Source organism: Hippocampus comes, unplaced genomic scaffold, assembly GCF_001891065.2.
Source record: "Hippocampus comes isolate QL1 unplaced genomic scaffold, H_comes_QL1_v1.1 scaffold237, whole genome shotgun sequence".
Lineage (NCBI taxonomy): Eukaryota > Metazoa > Chordata > Actinopteri > Syngnathiformes > Syngnathidae > Hippocampus > Hippocampus comes.
The window spans coordinates 225364-241734 of NW_017806159.1; the positions used below are offsets into that span (position 1 = coordinate 225364).

General features: G+C 42.3%; 1 protein-coding gene and 2 long non-coding RNA genes across 5 annotated transcripts in view; 1 reads left to right on the plus strand and 2 right to left on the minus strand.

Moving 5' to 3' along the window:
* Window positions 1-16371, plus strand: part of ikzf2 (IKAROS family zinc finger 2) — a 67571-nt gene that overhangs the window by 39388 nt on the left and 11812 nt on the right. The window contains exons 1-3 of one of the 3 annotated variants that reach the window (XM_019895471.1): window positions 8040-8354; window positions 10425-10474; window positions 15157-15246. In XM_019895471.1, the coding sequence (XP_019751030.1) occupies window positions 8059-8354; window positions 10425-10474; window positions 15157-15246 (436 nt within the window). In that variant the 5' untranslated portion in view covers window positions 8040-8058. Of the gene's footprint in view, window positions 1-8039; window positions 8355-9071; window positions 9790-10424; window positions 10475-15156; window positions 15247-16371 lie in introns of those variants that run through there. The other 2 variants (XM_019895472.1, XM_019895473.1) reach the window with 2 other exon arrangements.
* Window positions 7755-16371, minus strand: part of LOC109531269 (uncharacterized) — a 17040-nt gene continuing 8423 nt past the window's right edge. The window contains exons 2-3 of the long non-coding RNA XR_002171142.1: window positions 10197-10205; window positions 7755-7766 (exon numbers count right to left, since the gene is read on the minus strand). This is a non-coding gene — a long non-coding RNA (uncharacterized LOC109531269). The remainder of the gene's footprint in view (window positions 7767-10196; window positions 10206-16371) is intronic.
* LOC109531270 (uncharacterized) lies at window positions 8002-8677 on the minus strand. Its single transcript, XR_002171143.1, has 2 exons — window positions 8477-8677; window positions 8002-8348 (listed from the first exon to the last, which is right to left on the minus strand). It is a non-coding gene; the product is annotated as an uncharacterized LOC109531270 (long non-coding RNA).

Genomic DNA, 16371 nt, shown 5'->3' on the forward strand with positions numbered 1-16371 from the left:
GTATTGCAAGTGCAGATATAACATACAAACGCCATATGGAAAGCCTCAACGGATTGAAATGTGTGTCAGAAATGTTCCAGGACTGGAGCCACAAAACATACATTGCAAATCCAAGTTATGCATTTTCTCCTTCAATCATCAACATGCAGTAAATACAGCAACTGACCTCAGGTCTCTGTAGCCATTGAACCTTTTTTCCGACTTGCTTTTATGTACGTACCCTCTGTCAGGTCGTAAAGTAATGAGCAAAGTGAGTGATGATGAGACCAATGAGACCAGACTCGCTAGGGTGAGTCATCATGGTTGAGGTTAATGGATCTTCGAGTACAACCCGGAGATCAAACGGCTCAGCAATCTGTGGCAGAGTCTGCCACGGGGAAGGCATGCGGAATGCAAAGTAGTCACAGACTCGAGTCAAAATGATGTTTATCGCATTCTTCCATTTGGGAAGCATCGTCCATCGCGAGTTCTTGCCACAAGAGCTCGTCCATCACTCGTCACATCTACAAAACCATCCCGTAGTGTGAGCCTCGTCCAGTACGCCACAAGAGCCGAGACTGGACAATTTGTGGCGGCTTCACTATGACGACGCGTCTGCTCGCAGTGCCCTTAACATCCAGTTCTCCGCTCGAGCAACCTTCCTGTTCACCTGATGTGGCTCTGTGCGATTCTTCCCCCCACACACACACACATTGTCGTCGAGGGGATCCGTTTTTTTACGACATCAAGATGACTTTTCAATTTACAGTCTGGTGCTCTCCCTGCTGGGCTCCAGCAACAGTTGCTCTTTTGTGATGTGTTCCAAGTGGCACAGATGTATTGTGGCCAGTTGGAGAAATCCTTCGATGGCAAGGGGAATCAAAAAGAAAACTAGCTAAGGAGCAGGAAATTCTGACCCGATGGTTCCAATTTGAATCAAAAGTTGTGACTTGCTCTTATTAAAAGCAAACGATGTGAGGAGCTGAGACAGGATGATATCATCAACTGCACTGACACAGGAAGAAAGTGACATCACAGAGTAGCTGAGACACAAAAGTCTGAAAATTGATTCGTGGAGACACCTGCGACCATAGTTTGCCATTCGGACACAGCAACGCTTCAAAGATATTAAAAAAAAAAAAAAAAAAAGCAAGGATTTGAAAAAAATGTATACTACAAGATCCACTCAAACCAATGACTCTGCTCCAGAATCAAAATCGGAGGACTGCACTTTGGCAGAAAAAACACAAGAACATGCTTCATTAGTCGAGGCGAAGGAACCAGAAAAAGTGAAGGAGGCAGAGAGAGTGAATAAACCTCTTCCGTTTGTTCGAGGAAATCCCAGTGCGTTCTTCTACCGTGTGCTGGCCAGGGAGTCCATTGCGAACCAGAAACCAATAGAATGCAACAAAAACCAGTTGGTGAAAGATGATAAAAGAAATGGAGCGTTGGAAGAAGACAGAGATCAAGAACCTCGGTCTTTGGAAGATGTGCCCCGCACCAGTATTCAGAGACGATTTCGCTCCCAAGCTTTGAACGACTACAATGTCAACCAGATGAGAAAACAGCAGCAAGAAGCACAGAGACAAGAGGAGAAGCAACTTCAAGAGAAATTTGAGAACTATCTTAACTTCTACATGGAGGAGCTTAAACGAGAGGAAGAAATAAGAGAAAAGTCCAAGAGACGGCTGCTGCAACAAATGCGGGATGACGTTTTGGACAAAGACACGCAAAGAGGAATATTGGCAAAGACTGTTCGAATAGAGGACTCCAAAACAAACGTACAACTCCAATCAGATGAAGAAGTACTGCAAAGAACAAATCAGACAACACAGCAGCATAAGCACCAGTTACGAGTCGATGTTATAGCAGATGAAGCCTTTACGGTTTTTATTCAGTGGTGATCATAAAACTTCCCAAAGAGCTCCCTCGAGCCCTAAAAACTCAGGCAAAATATGTTTGCTTCTGTCAGGTTCACCGAGTCTGACTTTTAAGGGGCGTTTTTATCTTAACACTGACTATGCTGATGATGTGGGCAGCTTGCCTCACGTGGTTGAGTGGTCGTCAATCTTATTCCTCGTGAGTGTTGAACTACTCCTGAGCATCCATATAGGACTGCCAGGAGAAAATATCGATCTTTTTATTTTATTTATTTACTTATTGTTGTTCTTTTAACAATTAGCATAAAACAAAATCAGCACAGTTGTAAAAGCTTACATTACATGACATGACATGTCGAAACCCCCTTGTTGTGATTCCCATCCACACAGTTTTGACAAATACTTGCATTCAAGTGACAAGGGTGAAATATACTGTTAAAGGCCATTTTGTACAAAGTATATAGAATCAATGTATATTATATACATTAAAGTTTGACTCTAGCAGCATCCCAAAATTATTTTAGTAAAGCCGTTCAACAAGAAGCAGTGTGTGCTATTGTTATTTTGCCATTAGCTAGCGGCTAACAGGTTCGCGATCTCCTGACTGGCTAGCTGCACTATGCTACTTCTATTACCAAAAGGTATTGTTTACCTAATTGCTTGATTTCATCTTACATGTGTGAGACACCGAATGTTCAAACATGAGGTGTGTGAAGGAATAGGACACAAACAAATTAGGAGTTAGAGTAATAATAAATTATAACTTGAATACATATGCTGTGATAATGATACATCCAGCTCACAAATGTGTTGACCCAAACAAGAACTGGATATTTTTATTTTTTATTTTTTTTAAAAGAACTCATGACAAAAGTGTCCAGGTATTTATTTTCTGCGCTGAAACTGTCCAGCTAATATCAATCGGTTTGTTACTGTTGCATTCCATCGTAACAAGGGCATTCATTGTCGGAGTCTGTTTCAGCTCTAAGATACCTTAGCGACCCTCAGATGCTTTCATCCGCCAACGGCGTTACACAGCCATGAGATGACAATGATGTCACCCACTGCTCAGGGAAGCAGAGACGGGTCATGCCACTTGTTCTCTCCCTGTGATGTCATTCAACTACCCTGATTTAAAGGCACGATGTAAATGGCTTCGTGACACCGACATCATCAACCGCCCTGATCCAAAAGCTTGTGATGTCATGTCGTGGCTCTGATACAAAACGGATGACTGCTATTTGTTAGAAACATGTCACATTTGTGACATTCATCTTGTTGGCCCTTAAACACAGCTCCAACTGATCACAAACGGTGACCACACACACAGAGATGTTTGCAAAAAGAATCCCAAAACACAAGGAGGCGACAAAGGGAAAATTCCAGGAGCGCGCTTCTATGGTCAACTCGCAGGAACATGTTTCCGCGGTTGAAAAGCAGGAACGGGCGACCTCAAAGCAGGAGACCAAAGCAAAGTTGCTTGCAAAAGCAAGAGAGCTGGAGAATGCAAGGGAACAGGCCAAAATGGAACGGCTGGAAAAAATACGAGAGTTGGCCAGAGCGGAGTTGAGAGTAACAAGTGCAATGCTCAGAGACATGGACCAACCGCCACCGACGGCAAAGGAGCTGCAAAGACAGAGGCGGCTGGAAAAATTTCGGGAGATTTTTACTTTTGTCAGATTCGATGAAGACACTCCTATCTTCTATTCCGTGGTTGGCAAGGAGACGCTCACAAATGAGAGACTGATGGAATACAAAAAAGATTTGCAGGCGATGGAGAGCAGAAGAAATCGAGTGTTAGAAGAGGACAAAAAGCAAGAACTTGAGGATTTTTGGAATGACAGAGACAAGAGATGCCATCAAAATTGCATCAATGAAAAGAGTTTCTATGATTATAATTTCAAAAAAATAAAGGAGAACCAACACTTGCAACAAATCCAGCAACAACAGGCCAAAGAAGAGCGGGACCAAGCCATGCGGCGTCGTGAAATGTACGCGCAGGAGGTTAAAAACGAAGAACAGAGAAAAGGCATATCCAAGAAAAAGCTGTACAAAGAAATACAGGAGGATATTTTGGACAAAAGCAAGCACAGAGAGTTGCTTGCACAGAATGACATGGTAGCGGAACAAAAGGCCAGATATGTTCAACTCGATTTAGATGAGAAGGAGCGGCAGAAGAAACTCGAGCACATCAGGAGGCTCCAAGACCACCAAATGCTTGTGGATGTCGTATCTGATAAATACGCCGGTGTGATACTGAGGCAGGCTAACTCACCAACTTGGAGGAACAAAGTTCAGTTATTTAAAGATTGATTCACGCAGCTCCACCGCATTCTATCACGATTTCTTTTGTTGTCACCCCAAAAAATAATGACTTTGGACTTTCTTCACAAACACGATTGGCATTGGAAAGTATTAGTCAGAAAAACCTTCGAGGCCCCCCCCAATGGTAACAATGGCTCAACTGCAATACAGTTTTTGCCAAACGCAAAAAAAAAAAAAAAAAAAAAAAGCTAAAAAAAACCCTAAGAAATGTTAATACAGAAATACCATTATAGTAATTCTTCTTAGTGAAAAACTTTGACGTTGCATCAGACTGTAGCAAAAAAAAAAAAAAAAAATCCGGTTAGTTTACAAATGCAAACGGCCTCCTGTCCCACGGACCTTGGAGTACTCACACTATTACGTCACTCTCTAGAGAGTTTTCTTTTACACATGTCGAGCATCCAAAAAAAAAAAAACAAAAAAAAAAACATGTCGAGCATCCAAGACTGGTCATCGATTAAAATATCTACTCGACCATATAGATTATGTGATGTCACCCCCTGAAAAAAAAAATACTGCTCCAAGAGTGTCAACAACCAGTGTAAGATAGCAAAGCAAATATTAGCGTCATTTTTAGGTCAGCCAATGAAGTCAGTTGACTCAGCACAACTCGGGCAGAAACTGTCAACCAACTCAAGATCTTCGCCACGATTCTGCCGCGGAGCGTTCGGGAGAGGTCATTCGTCGGTCTGCTGATATAAGGCGCCAACGGAGATAATCGAACAGCGTGTCGATAGGTCATGGACATATACAGTACTCATGTTTATTCATGAGGTTTGTATTTTGGTCACTGTGCACTACGGTTTCTCGGAAGTATTTATTATATAATCTATCCAGTATATTGCTACACACCATGTGTGTATTACAATCCCAATATCCGGAGCAAAATTCCACGAGTGTCTGGAAAATTAGTACACGTTACAGTCTACTTTTGAAAACAGCACCGTTTAATCTTCAATTTGAAAGAGTCTGAATTCACTTTATTATTAACGTATTCTCCAGAGGGGATAATTTAAGGAAAGTAGATTACTCCATGAAAGATTAAATAGGATTGACTCACATCGCTTTTTTTAAAATTCAGCGAGTTCTCCCAATTATTGCAGTAATATGAGTATGCTATTTAAACGATTAGCATGTCTTAATGCGATCCGACATCAATCATCGCTGAGGTTGTTTTTTTTTTCCTTCTTTTGCCAGTTTTAGCCATTCTTAGTGTGCTTTTTGTTATGTTTGTCTGCAGTAATATACATGACCTTCGGGGTCTCCCTACCCCCAGCATGCCTTGGAAGTAATTCTGTGCTACCGCCAACCTCATGACCATCAAAACGTTCTTTTCGGTTGGGTGGCTCAGGTGATAGAGAAGTAGACCGCGTCAAGTTTATTCACATTCCAAATTACTTTCCAGCCAGGGGGGTTGGGCTTGGGCTGCCATGATGTAGCGAGTCCATGGACAACATTTGTTTATTTTCTCTACAGCAAATATGTACAATGTAGTAAAAATGGATTATCACTCACAATGTGATGGAATCTTAATTTTTCTTTCTCGTTTATGTAACCTAAATCATGTTCATTAAAAAAAAAAAGTCAGTACTACTTCAGTGAACGGTTATAATAAAAAAGAAAATCCTGAGTGAGGTATTTTGTTTCATTGTTTAATCATATTGTCATCATTTTACAATGTTAATAATTCATGAATCGTTGAGGATGGACTTTGGAGTGCGCCATATTGGGACTTTATTATACCCTCGCTGGTATTTTTTCAGCAGCTTAATCGCCCGCAGACAAAATAGAGTGATGGAATGGCTGGAAAAGAAACATCAATAATTCACAATGCTGAAATGTGAAAAGTTGGAGCCATGGCCTCCACGCTCAAGAGAGTAGATTTAGCTCTTAGCTGTTTTGAGGAACTGTAGAAAGACACTGAATAAATACTTCCTGACAGAAAAAAAATAGTCCTGTGTTTTTATATGGTACTGTACAATTCTCAACAAAAATGTGCAAGCACCATGTGAACAGTAAGCCTCCCCCCCACTCCTATTTTCAGCTCATTTCTATGCGGTTAGTGCCATCTAGTGGTGCAAATAACATATATAGGTCTTTATCGACTGTATGCAGTACTCGTGACAATGACATGACAAGACGTAACAGAATAGTAACAGTAGTTCAGTTTTTGTCCAATAAACGTCTCATTGGCAGAGAAACTGACCTTGCTACCCCCCCCCCGCCCCCCGTGCCCCAAATATTCACTTCTTTACATTTTCTTTTGACAACTAACCAATATCAATAAAAATCAGGTTTTATGTATCTGGACTGGCAGGTTAGAAAATACTTACTTGTGGTGCTGATATTTTGGACCCCATGAATTGCCGCCGTGGTCTCCCCGCGACGACAACATGAGGCATTTCGATTTGTGTCTGCCAACTCCAGGATGAGCTGAGCTTTGTTGAGGCTCATTTACAGTCTGCTCTGGAATGCATCTTGCTTGAGGGAGGCCGAATAATTCTGTCTGAATATGATTCCGAGCAAACTTTAAGTGCTATTGCTCACCGATGGGTTATTGGAGGGTTTAGGGGGCTCCCAACTGAGTGTAGCTGTCCAGAAATAGCCAGCAGTGTCATTTTTACTAATCAATAAAAGTAGACACACACACATTCGGTACCGAGTGCACGCTCACACTTTACAATAAAGTACTATTTTCCATTCCTCTGGAATACCAAACAAAATCCATGCCCAATAGCAGAAATTGTTCTGCTTGTCATTATATGTCACTGGCCTAGATAGATGAACAGAGAGATTATTTGTTGTAAATAATTTTAACACCAAGCAAAATGGAATAATCACTGAACAAGAAGACTTTATATGGCATATGTAATTAGAGGCGAACGAACTAAAACCGCATTGATTCCAACTTTATGGGAATGCTCATCATTACAGTTTCATTACAAGTGGAACTCCTTCCAATGAAAGCAAATCATGATTTCTCAGTATGCTGATGAAAAGGGATTCTTTTGTTGGGCTCCACAATTGATTCTAAATGACATTTTGCGCCTCTGTCAAGGACCGCAACGATCTTCCTATCACTTCCTCCATTCTCTTTATTCACTCATCTAATGTCACTGTGGAATAAGAATCGGAATGTCCGTTGACAGGCCGTTCGCCTGGCCAACTTTGGACACATTATGTCTTATTTGTGCTCATCTTGGCTCAATCAGCCACTCATCACAATTCAGTTCTGTTGAATGCAATGATGAATTCATAACCAGATCCCAAGTTAAAATGCCTCATTTTACTGTAGCCTCCATTAATCTAGCCTGGGCAACGATTGGGGTGTGGTTATGGATTATTTTAATGCAAGTGCCTACGCCGTCATTGTGCTTGACCCTGACATTTAAATGACGATCTTATTTTATTTCTATCCCTATGACTAAACTGGCAACCATTCCGATTGTTATTATCATCATTATTTAATGGGTGCATGGCATGACTCTAACTTCCTTTTAAAGGTTTCGCGCACGAACACGCACGAATTTGTAATACCCCTTCCTCTCCACAAGAGGACGCCCCAGTAAAGGCAATTTTGCACTGTCGTACCCTCATTGGGGCACTGACGTTCCCCAAGGTCATTCTATTAAAAATCCTGACCAGCAACTTGACTCCTATGCGTTAAATACATACAAAAAAATAATAACAATTACCTGCACATTTTCCTCTTCAAGGAATCTTTATTCATTTGGTCACATCCAAGTTGAAACATCAAAGTCAACATTCCTGCAGCCGTAATATGACCGTTTGCCGTATTAAGAGCGCCACTGCTTCATGGTCACGACTAAAATGTTCGTGGTAAAGGAACCGTTGACTGTCCTAGCCATGCAGAATGGTTCCGCAATACCCCGCGGTCCATTTCTCAGTATCAGACAAAAAAAAAAAAAAAAAACATACTAACATCGCTTGCACCACAAGTGGCACTTGTCACTCTGCGGCTGCTCTCGGCGGGAGATGGAGACGAGAGGAGGCGGTGGACTTTAACAAGGGATTTACTGTTGCTGGGGCTTCGGAACCGACCCGGGCTTACTTTCTCTCTCAGCATGGTGCAACAATGAAGTCTGATCCGCACCTTGACACTCACTCTGGATCGCCGTGCACCTCAATGGGAGAATACGTAGGCTTCAGGTAAAGAAAGAAAAAGAACGAAAGAAAACAAAGAGCACAAAAAAAAATGCACATTGACATTCGACGTAGCGATGTGCTGTAATGCATGCTGGTGAGGTAACAAACCGGCTCAGTCCGATCACCTGTTGCATGGCAGTCGGTGCTGAATTCTCACAAGCTATACCGGGAACGCGCTAAAAATGACCTCGACGAATAACTTCCTTCAAATGTGTTTTTATAGTTTTGCGTGACAATCGTAACTCGTCCAAAACAGCGAAGTAATATTCAATGCATAATTTCATAAAGTGCCAACTAACTCACTGACGGAGTTGCTTCATGAGATCTCACAGCGACAACAAATGATCTTAAGGACATTGATCTGACACGGTTTGCGTTTTATAGATGCATTCCAACACTTTTATGATGTTTTGTTTAACTCGTTGTGCAAATATGTACAGCAGAATATTAGAAGCAGCCCAGTGCTTACAAACACATTACATACCATTGGGCGCTTTACGCTGTTTCTTCATTTAATGACGCAGCATCGGGAGCAACTGGGGGTTCAGTATTCTAAAGGTTACTTAACTTATAGTGTTTTATTAGAAAATATTGTCAGTACTTCCAGAGAGGAAGGCACAGCGGTAAAACGGCACGCAGGAGTGTTAAAAAAACGCATTAAAAACGTGATTATTGCAGACTATCCCCTTTAAAAAAATGTGATTCAACTTAATACCACCCTGCGGGTGTCCTTCAAAACTGCCTTGTTTTTATGTAACGCCAGCATGGTTTGAATCTGCCGTTGAACCCAACGTCGTGGCCTTCAACACCGCACGCATCCATTCGGTCTCGATTCGAATAAAACGCGCGTGGCGCTGCGGTTCCTCCCAGCGTGAGTGAGTCACATCCCCGACACTTGCTTGCTTTTAACAACAGCGACTTAACCAACGGATTTTCCAGTCCCTTGAAAAGCGACTGGGTGCTCCCTGTCGCTATGCCTAATTCCTTAGGAACCGGTGGATCCAGTTTGATCCATCCCTCGTCTTCTTTCCTTCTTCGCTGCCCGTCGAGTCTTCCCTTTTCCGACGTCCCTGTTTGTGCATTAGGTTGATTCGGGTCCGCGTCGAACTTTTCCCGCAGTGATCATTCTATTTTTTTTAAGTCATCGGGAGGCGCGCATAGGAACAAGGTGACCATGTCAACGTTGAGGGAAGATGCGCTCCTTAACTTTTCCATGCGCTACTAAAACTTGCTGGCATCACGTTCCTGGCCGGGTTTCTTTAATAGCTTTATTCAATAATGCAGAGCTCCCCTGCATTATTTAAATATCACGAGTGGAAATAAGTGATTTGAACTTTTGGGGTCTTTAAAAGGGGGGGAGGTGGAGACGACCAACCGTCCCCTCCCTCAGTTCTCGACTGAATTTGAAGTAATTTTGCTCAGGGGGAAACACTTGAAGGTAATCGTTTCAGCTCACCTTATTATTATTATTTTTTTTTTACAGCTATATGATGTTCATATAACTCCATGATTGCTCACCATTCATTTTCCAGGTCGTGTACAAGTAGTTTTTCTTGGGTGTAACTAGGCCAAAGTGACGGATCGGTGAGGTGACTGAATGTGAGGGCAAGAATTAGATGATGGCAGTTGTAATTAAAATACGTGACATGAATGAATAATTATTTGCATCTAAATTGATTCAACAAAGTGCGGCGCGAAACGTAATTTGAATATGAGCAGAATGGAACAGTATGGAACGGATGAATGAGTCATGAAATTGCAGTGATTTAAATATTTTTTTATTTATTAAAGATAAGTGAACGCAATTTTACACTGATGTTATATATTGAAAATACAGGCAGATACAAATGTACTCTAACGCTTCACATATCATGTCCAGTGCTCCAATTCTGGGCCATTCAATTGCTGGTACGTGTTACCTATGACCTCTGTGATTGCGTGTCAGCGATTGGTGTGTCATTCACATTGACATGATGCATAATCACCACCGCATACTAACTGAGAGTAGTTACAAGAAATGGGTGCGTTTGCAAAAAGTGGATGGTAATGACAGCATTCTTGTCTTCTCCTCAGCCGCACCACCACAGCACTGGAAATGGAGGCACCCAATGGCTACGCTGCTAGTAAGTTCTTGCATTGCATCGACACTCCAGTCATTGTAAAGCAACTTCCCTCAAAGTGAACGCGTTTGAAAACGATCTTTTGGGGGTTTTGTCTGACCTCACTGACCTTGACGTGCTTTTACGATTGGGCCGGCTTGGCGGGAATTTGAAACTTCTGAAGTGACTGACCTTCGTAAACTGTGAATTAGTTCAAACTTCGAGACACATTTTTTTTCCCATTGGACATCATGGATGTTGATATAATTTATTCTGCCCTCCAACCGTTGCCGTCGTAATACCAACCGTGAAGGCAGTGTTTGAACATTCGTAGCAAAATCAAAACGCGTTTAAAAATAAGATCTTCTTTTGATCATCGTGTGACTAAAAATGAAAGTATTGCTCACCCTTGGATTATGTAGGTGGAGCAAACATGGAAGTGAGCGACAAACTCGCCATTTAATTTGATGACACAGACTCATGGCATGTTGGAAAACATGCAGAGGCAGGATTCCAGCAGTTGTTCTTTTCATAATCCCGTCAAGTTATTGTCACCGAAGAAAGATTTTTTTTTTTTTTTTTGACTGAGCAACCAGGACAGATCATTTTCCAAAATTACGATAAGGTCAGTTTCGAGATCACTTGTCATCCTCTCACTTTTTCCTCCTCGCCGTCACTGACAGATTCGGGGTGTGTTGGCATCCACCCCAAAAAAACACACACACACACACACACACACACACACACACACACACACACAAAAAGGGAGTTTATGACCCACGCTCGCTGATCTGAAGTCACACGATTGCCAATATAGCCTCCAAGTTTTTGTGCACGGCGGATTCTTCCAGGAAATATCCTTCACTTAAAAGGCATTCAACTTTGGAGTTGATGCCGTATGATTCAAGTGATTGTTCCTGTTTGTGATTGACACGAACTTGATCAATTTAACGGCTCTCCCCATGAAACATCCTTTTTTTTTGAAAAAATCTGTTGATTCTAAAGTGAGAACTAAATAACCATGAAATATTGCAAAGGCATGTACAGGCACGTTGTTGCTCTGCTCGTTGACTTTTGGCAGAGTTTCTCGATCCGTGTCACTAAAACCAAATCGTTTTTCGTGACGTTGGTGGCAAGTCGTATTCACATGAACTCATGTTGACAGTGGCAATCTGGGTCACGGTGAATAAAAATATGCAAGGACTTGCTTGTCCCATCCATGCCTTAGCTATGAAAGCTAACGTTAAAAGAACTCCTTGGTTAGCTTGATACTGCAGATATGTACGCAAGTCACAGGAGTGGATCGCCTCATTGTTTTCATTTAAACTGACGGGAATGTGAGGTCGAGACAAATAGGAAAGAGTATCTTCAGATTCGAATGGATGATAGAATCAAGTGCATGTCACATGTGCAGTTTGTAGCCTGCAGGTGAAATCAATTGCATTGTGATAGCAATTGCTTGTTGCTACTTCTGCTGTGTGTGTATGTATGTGTGTGTGTGTGTGTGTGTGTGTGTGTGTGTGTGTGTGTGTGTGTGTGTTTGTGTGTTTGTGTGCATATGCGTTTGGACGAAGAACACTTTTTTTGAGTGAAAATATAACACTGCGTTGAATTCCGACACCGCAATTTCAGGTGGCTTTAAAAAAAAAAAAAAAATTTTTTTTTTTTTTGGACTATCATTTTCAAAATATAATTTGTGGTGTACCCTGTGGTATCATGCTTCGATTCTTCGGTAAAACGTCATGTCTTAATTTACATCAGCTTCAGTTTGTTGCAGGACCAGTATTGTCTGTTGCATGAACATGCGTGTGCGCGCGCGTCTGTGTGTGTGTGTGTGTGTGTGTGTGTGTGTGTGTGTGTGTGTGTGTGTTTGGAGTGGATGGAAGACTGAGAGGGAGGAGGGGCAGAGGGGGCGGTTGACAGGAAAAACCACATCCCAACCGCACAGGAGAATGATTGTGTCCTGCCAGACATTATGATTGCAGGCCAAGTGTGACTCGAGTCTTGCTTAATTGACATGAAGCCGTGTTTACATCAATCAGCATACTTCAAGTTAGCGTGTACCTGAACAATAAAACCCTTTCTGGTCATGTCAATAAGTATCGTGACTCAACCGGGAACATTTATCAAAGAAGAGGAATGTGAAATCCCTCAAGGCACAAACAGGAGCGTACCTTAATGCGTACGTTGTCGCACCGCAGCAAATAAATATGGTGAACATTCTCGAGGGCCAAAATTTATAATATAAAACATGTTCAACTGGATAGATGATTGTTTAATTATCTGAGCATTCTGAAGCGTAAAAGGCCAGGATGAGACCAATAAAATGGCGAGACGTGGGATCGGCATTTTCAGCACACACACACAAGGGCTGCATTTGACGATTATTTTTATAATCGATTGATCTGTCGATTATTTTATCCATTAATCCATGATACAAAAAAAACATTTTAAATTCCAGCCCTTTCTTCAAAAGCACAACTTTATTTCGAATTAACAGTGCAGACGTAAATAAATGATGATTCGGTCCAAGTTATGGTTCGTAATGTTTAACAAAAAAAAATCTGCAAAAATGTTGATCGTTGTTTTCCCAAATCAAAAGCAAAAAATGTTTTATTTTGTTTCAACACCATGCTAATCAATTGCCTTTCATAGGGGACGACAAAAATTGGGTGTTTACTGTTGGGAAGCGGAAATTCTGAACAAGCGCATAGCCATGTCGGACAATTTTGAATTTAAAAAAAAGATATCCACATCATTCATTGATTATCAAAAATAATAATAGATAAATTTGATAGTTGATTACTATCGATCTCTCGCCAACCATTTTCTAATCCGCTTATCCTCACGAGGGTTGCGGGCGTGCTTGGAGCCTATCCCAGCTGTCTTCAGGCAGTAGGCGGGGTACACCCTGAACTGGTTGCCAGCCAATCGCAGGGCACACTTTGACAAACAACCGTTTGTGCTCACAATCACACCTGGGGACAATTTAGAGCGTTCCATTAGCTTGCCACGCATGTTTTTGGAATGTGGGAGGAAACCGGAGTACCCGGAGAAAACCCACGCAGGCACTGAGAGAACATGCAAACTCCACACAGGAAGGCCGGAGACGCAGTCGAACACCCTGCACCTCTGCACTGTGAGGCAGAACCAGTCCACCAGTCACAGAAAGAGAGAGAGAGAGCGTCATTTTTTTCTGTCATACTGTTTGTGATATATTTGTTCGTGGTGTGCTGTGAGATTTTTCACATGCGAAATGAATGCCTCGGCTCAATAATAGTTTGAGGAAATACTGCACAAACGTCATGGAAAAAAATGTTCCAAGACAAATCTGGGCCATGAGATCTTGTCTCCAGGACAAGTTTCCCCAGGGGTGAACTCACCCTGGTCACCTGAGATTTCCTCAGAGTCACGCAACCCGAGCCCAGACCTAAGGATTGTGTCATCCCATGCGGACATCATCCTCCAGTTTGCCCCTGTCAGGGGAGCTGCAGCTAAGACCGACCAATGAGAGATTTTCTAACAAAGTTGAGCTGTCGCAATAAGTGAAGATTAGAGGACTTGTTTAAAAATCAGTACGGGCATCCTGTTTGCCCGTAGCCGCCGTATTGTTCAAGTGACCCCCCCTGACGGAGGAGGCCGCAAGAGAATAAGGGATTGGTTTGCTCTCCCTCTGAGTGGACGCGGGCTATCCGTAGCCTGAGCCGCCGAGAGGTTGCAATCCGATCCAGGTTTGCTGGACATTAGGATACCGTAGTTACACAAGGTCGGTTCACTTAGTTTCCTTCGGCATTCAAGCGGTGTTACCTTCACGGTTGCCATTCAGACACAGAAGCAGAAGAAAAATGGTCTGTGCTTTATTTAATTCTGTTAAAGAAAAGCCTATGTGCGCAGTTGTACGGTATGTGAAGTATGCGGTGTATTGGTAGAAATTCAATGCATTTTCAGTGACCTTTACTGCCCTTTACCGAAGGCATTCCTATCTCTGGTTAATTGTTTTCCTCACCTGAAACGTACAAGCCACTGTGTCCTTTTTCACACTGTGTCTGGCTTGACTCCCAATTTTGATTCTTTTCATCGGTTAATTGTTTTCCTCACCTGAAACGTACAAGTAAGCCACTGTGTCCTTTTTCACACCGTGTCTGGCTTGACTCCCAATTTTGATTCTTTTCATTGTCCCTTTCAGTGACGTTCTGGATTAGGTGTTCTTCTCGTCTGATTTGTTTCGCCCTACATGTCAACTAGTGGCAAAGTTAAATTAAATTGCACAAAAGACATTTCAGCACATAATACAATGGAACCGTATAGCAGAGGGCCACAACACTGATCAACAACTTTCCATCGAATCGTTCACTTGGTGACGTCACCCAATTTCTAGGCTGAGTTCACAGCGACCTAAAAGCTGAAGTCAACTCTGCCCACGTCTGTTGAATGGCAAACAATGGGCAAAGGTTGCTGCGCCCCTGGGAAAGAAGCCAACATGAATCATCAAGTCAGACACCCAAAAATACATCATTCCATAACGACGCTGGAAGGACGAGGTCATTTTATTTCGGCTCACAATTTTGGAATTCAATGACTACTCCGACAGGAAACACTGCACTCTACCGGGGCACTGCACCTTCGGGCCCCCTCAAATATAGAGTGACCGCTCGTACCTTTGAAACAGCACCATGACGATTGCTGACTTTCGTTTTGTCTTTTAGGTAATGGCCAATGCTCTCCAGGTAAGGAGAAGTCAAGAATGTCAACATCCAACGGAGAAAATGAGCCTTATGGTCGTAATTCCCCCAGCGGTGAGTGATCATACATACACACGTGTGTGTGTGTGTGTGTGTGTGTGTGTGTGTGTGTAATATATATATATCACGAATCCATTCACCGAGTGAAACTGACATTTTAACATTTTTGTCTGTTTGCGAATCCTTTTACCGCAGACGCGGCCGCTAAATGCGCCGTGCTCTGCCCGGCTTGATAATTTGCTTCAAATGTGAAATACATTTATAGCAGAAATTGTTTCAAGTAATCCTCACTTGACCACTTGAAACATTCAACTCAGTCACACTGAGAGGAGACAGATGTAAAGATGCAAGGTCTGCTCCTTGTTGCCAAGGATACGGACGGGAAGATGAGGCTGGTTGAAGATGTTTCTTCCTAAAGTGGAACTATAAATTGCAAGCTTTAGAAGCTACGTGGGCATTTCTGCCGCTAATTTCTTCCTTTCCTCATTCAACGCCTTGCACCAAAGTTGAAACTGTTAAAGGGAGTCGCCTGAAGGGACAAGCTGAAGGATGTAGTCTGATTGGAAGTTAAACAACCCAATGTAGTCACGGCGTTAGTTTTGCTGTTGTAAATCCCAAAACCGGATCATCTGGACCAGTAAGTTTTATGTCCTGACACTTTCACACACACTCCAACCTACAAAGCCCCTTTATACCAGTGGTGACATCTCACAGCAGAGGCACCTCACGTTTATGAGAAGAAAGAAATGAATGAACGAGGGGCTTGGGGGGGTAATGCAAATGTAGTCAAAGGAAAAACAAAGAGTGCACAGACTTCCTCCAATGCATAATTCAAAAAAGTGATTTATTTTTTGTAGGAACGACTTGTAGCTGAGTGCTGTCATCAAGTCTTTTTCTAGAAAATCTTTTTTCACGCTCATCCATTTTGTCATTGGATACGGCGATCTGTATGTGTGGATGGACACATGTGCTCATAAGTTTACACTGTATGAGATTTTCTTGATGGAAAAGGAGTAATCACCTGATTTGCGCTGATTTGGAATGGGCTTCCAAGTCCATGATCAGGAATTTCAGAATGGAGCAATCATGAAAAAAAATATAGTCATGAAGAAAATAAGGAGATGATCACTTATAACCAGCCCTGCCCCGAATTGCCAACAACTCATACCCCCCCCCCCC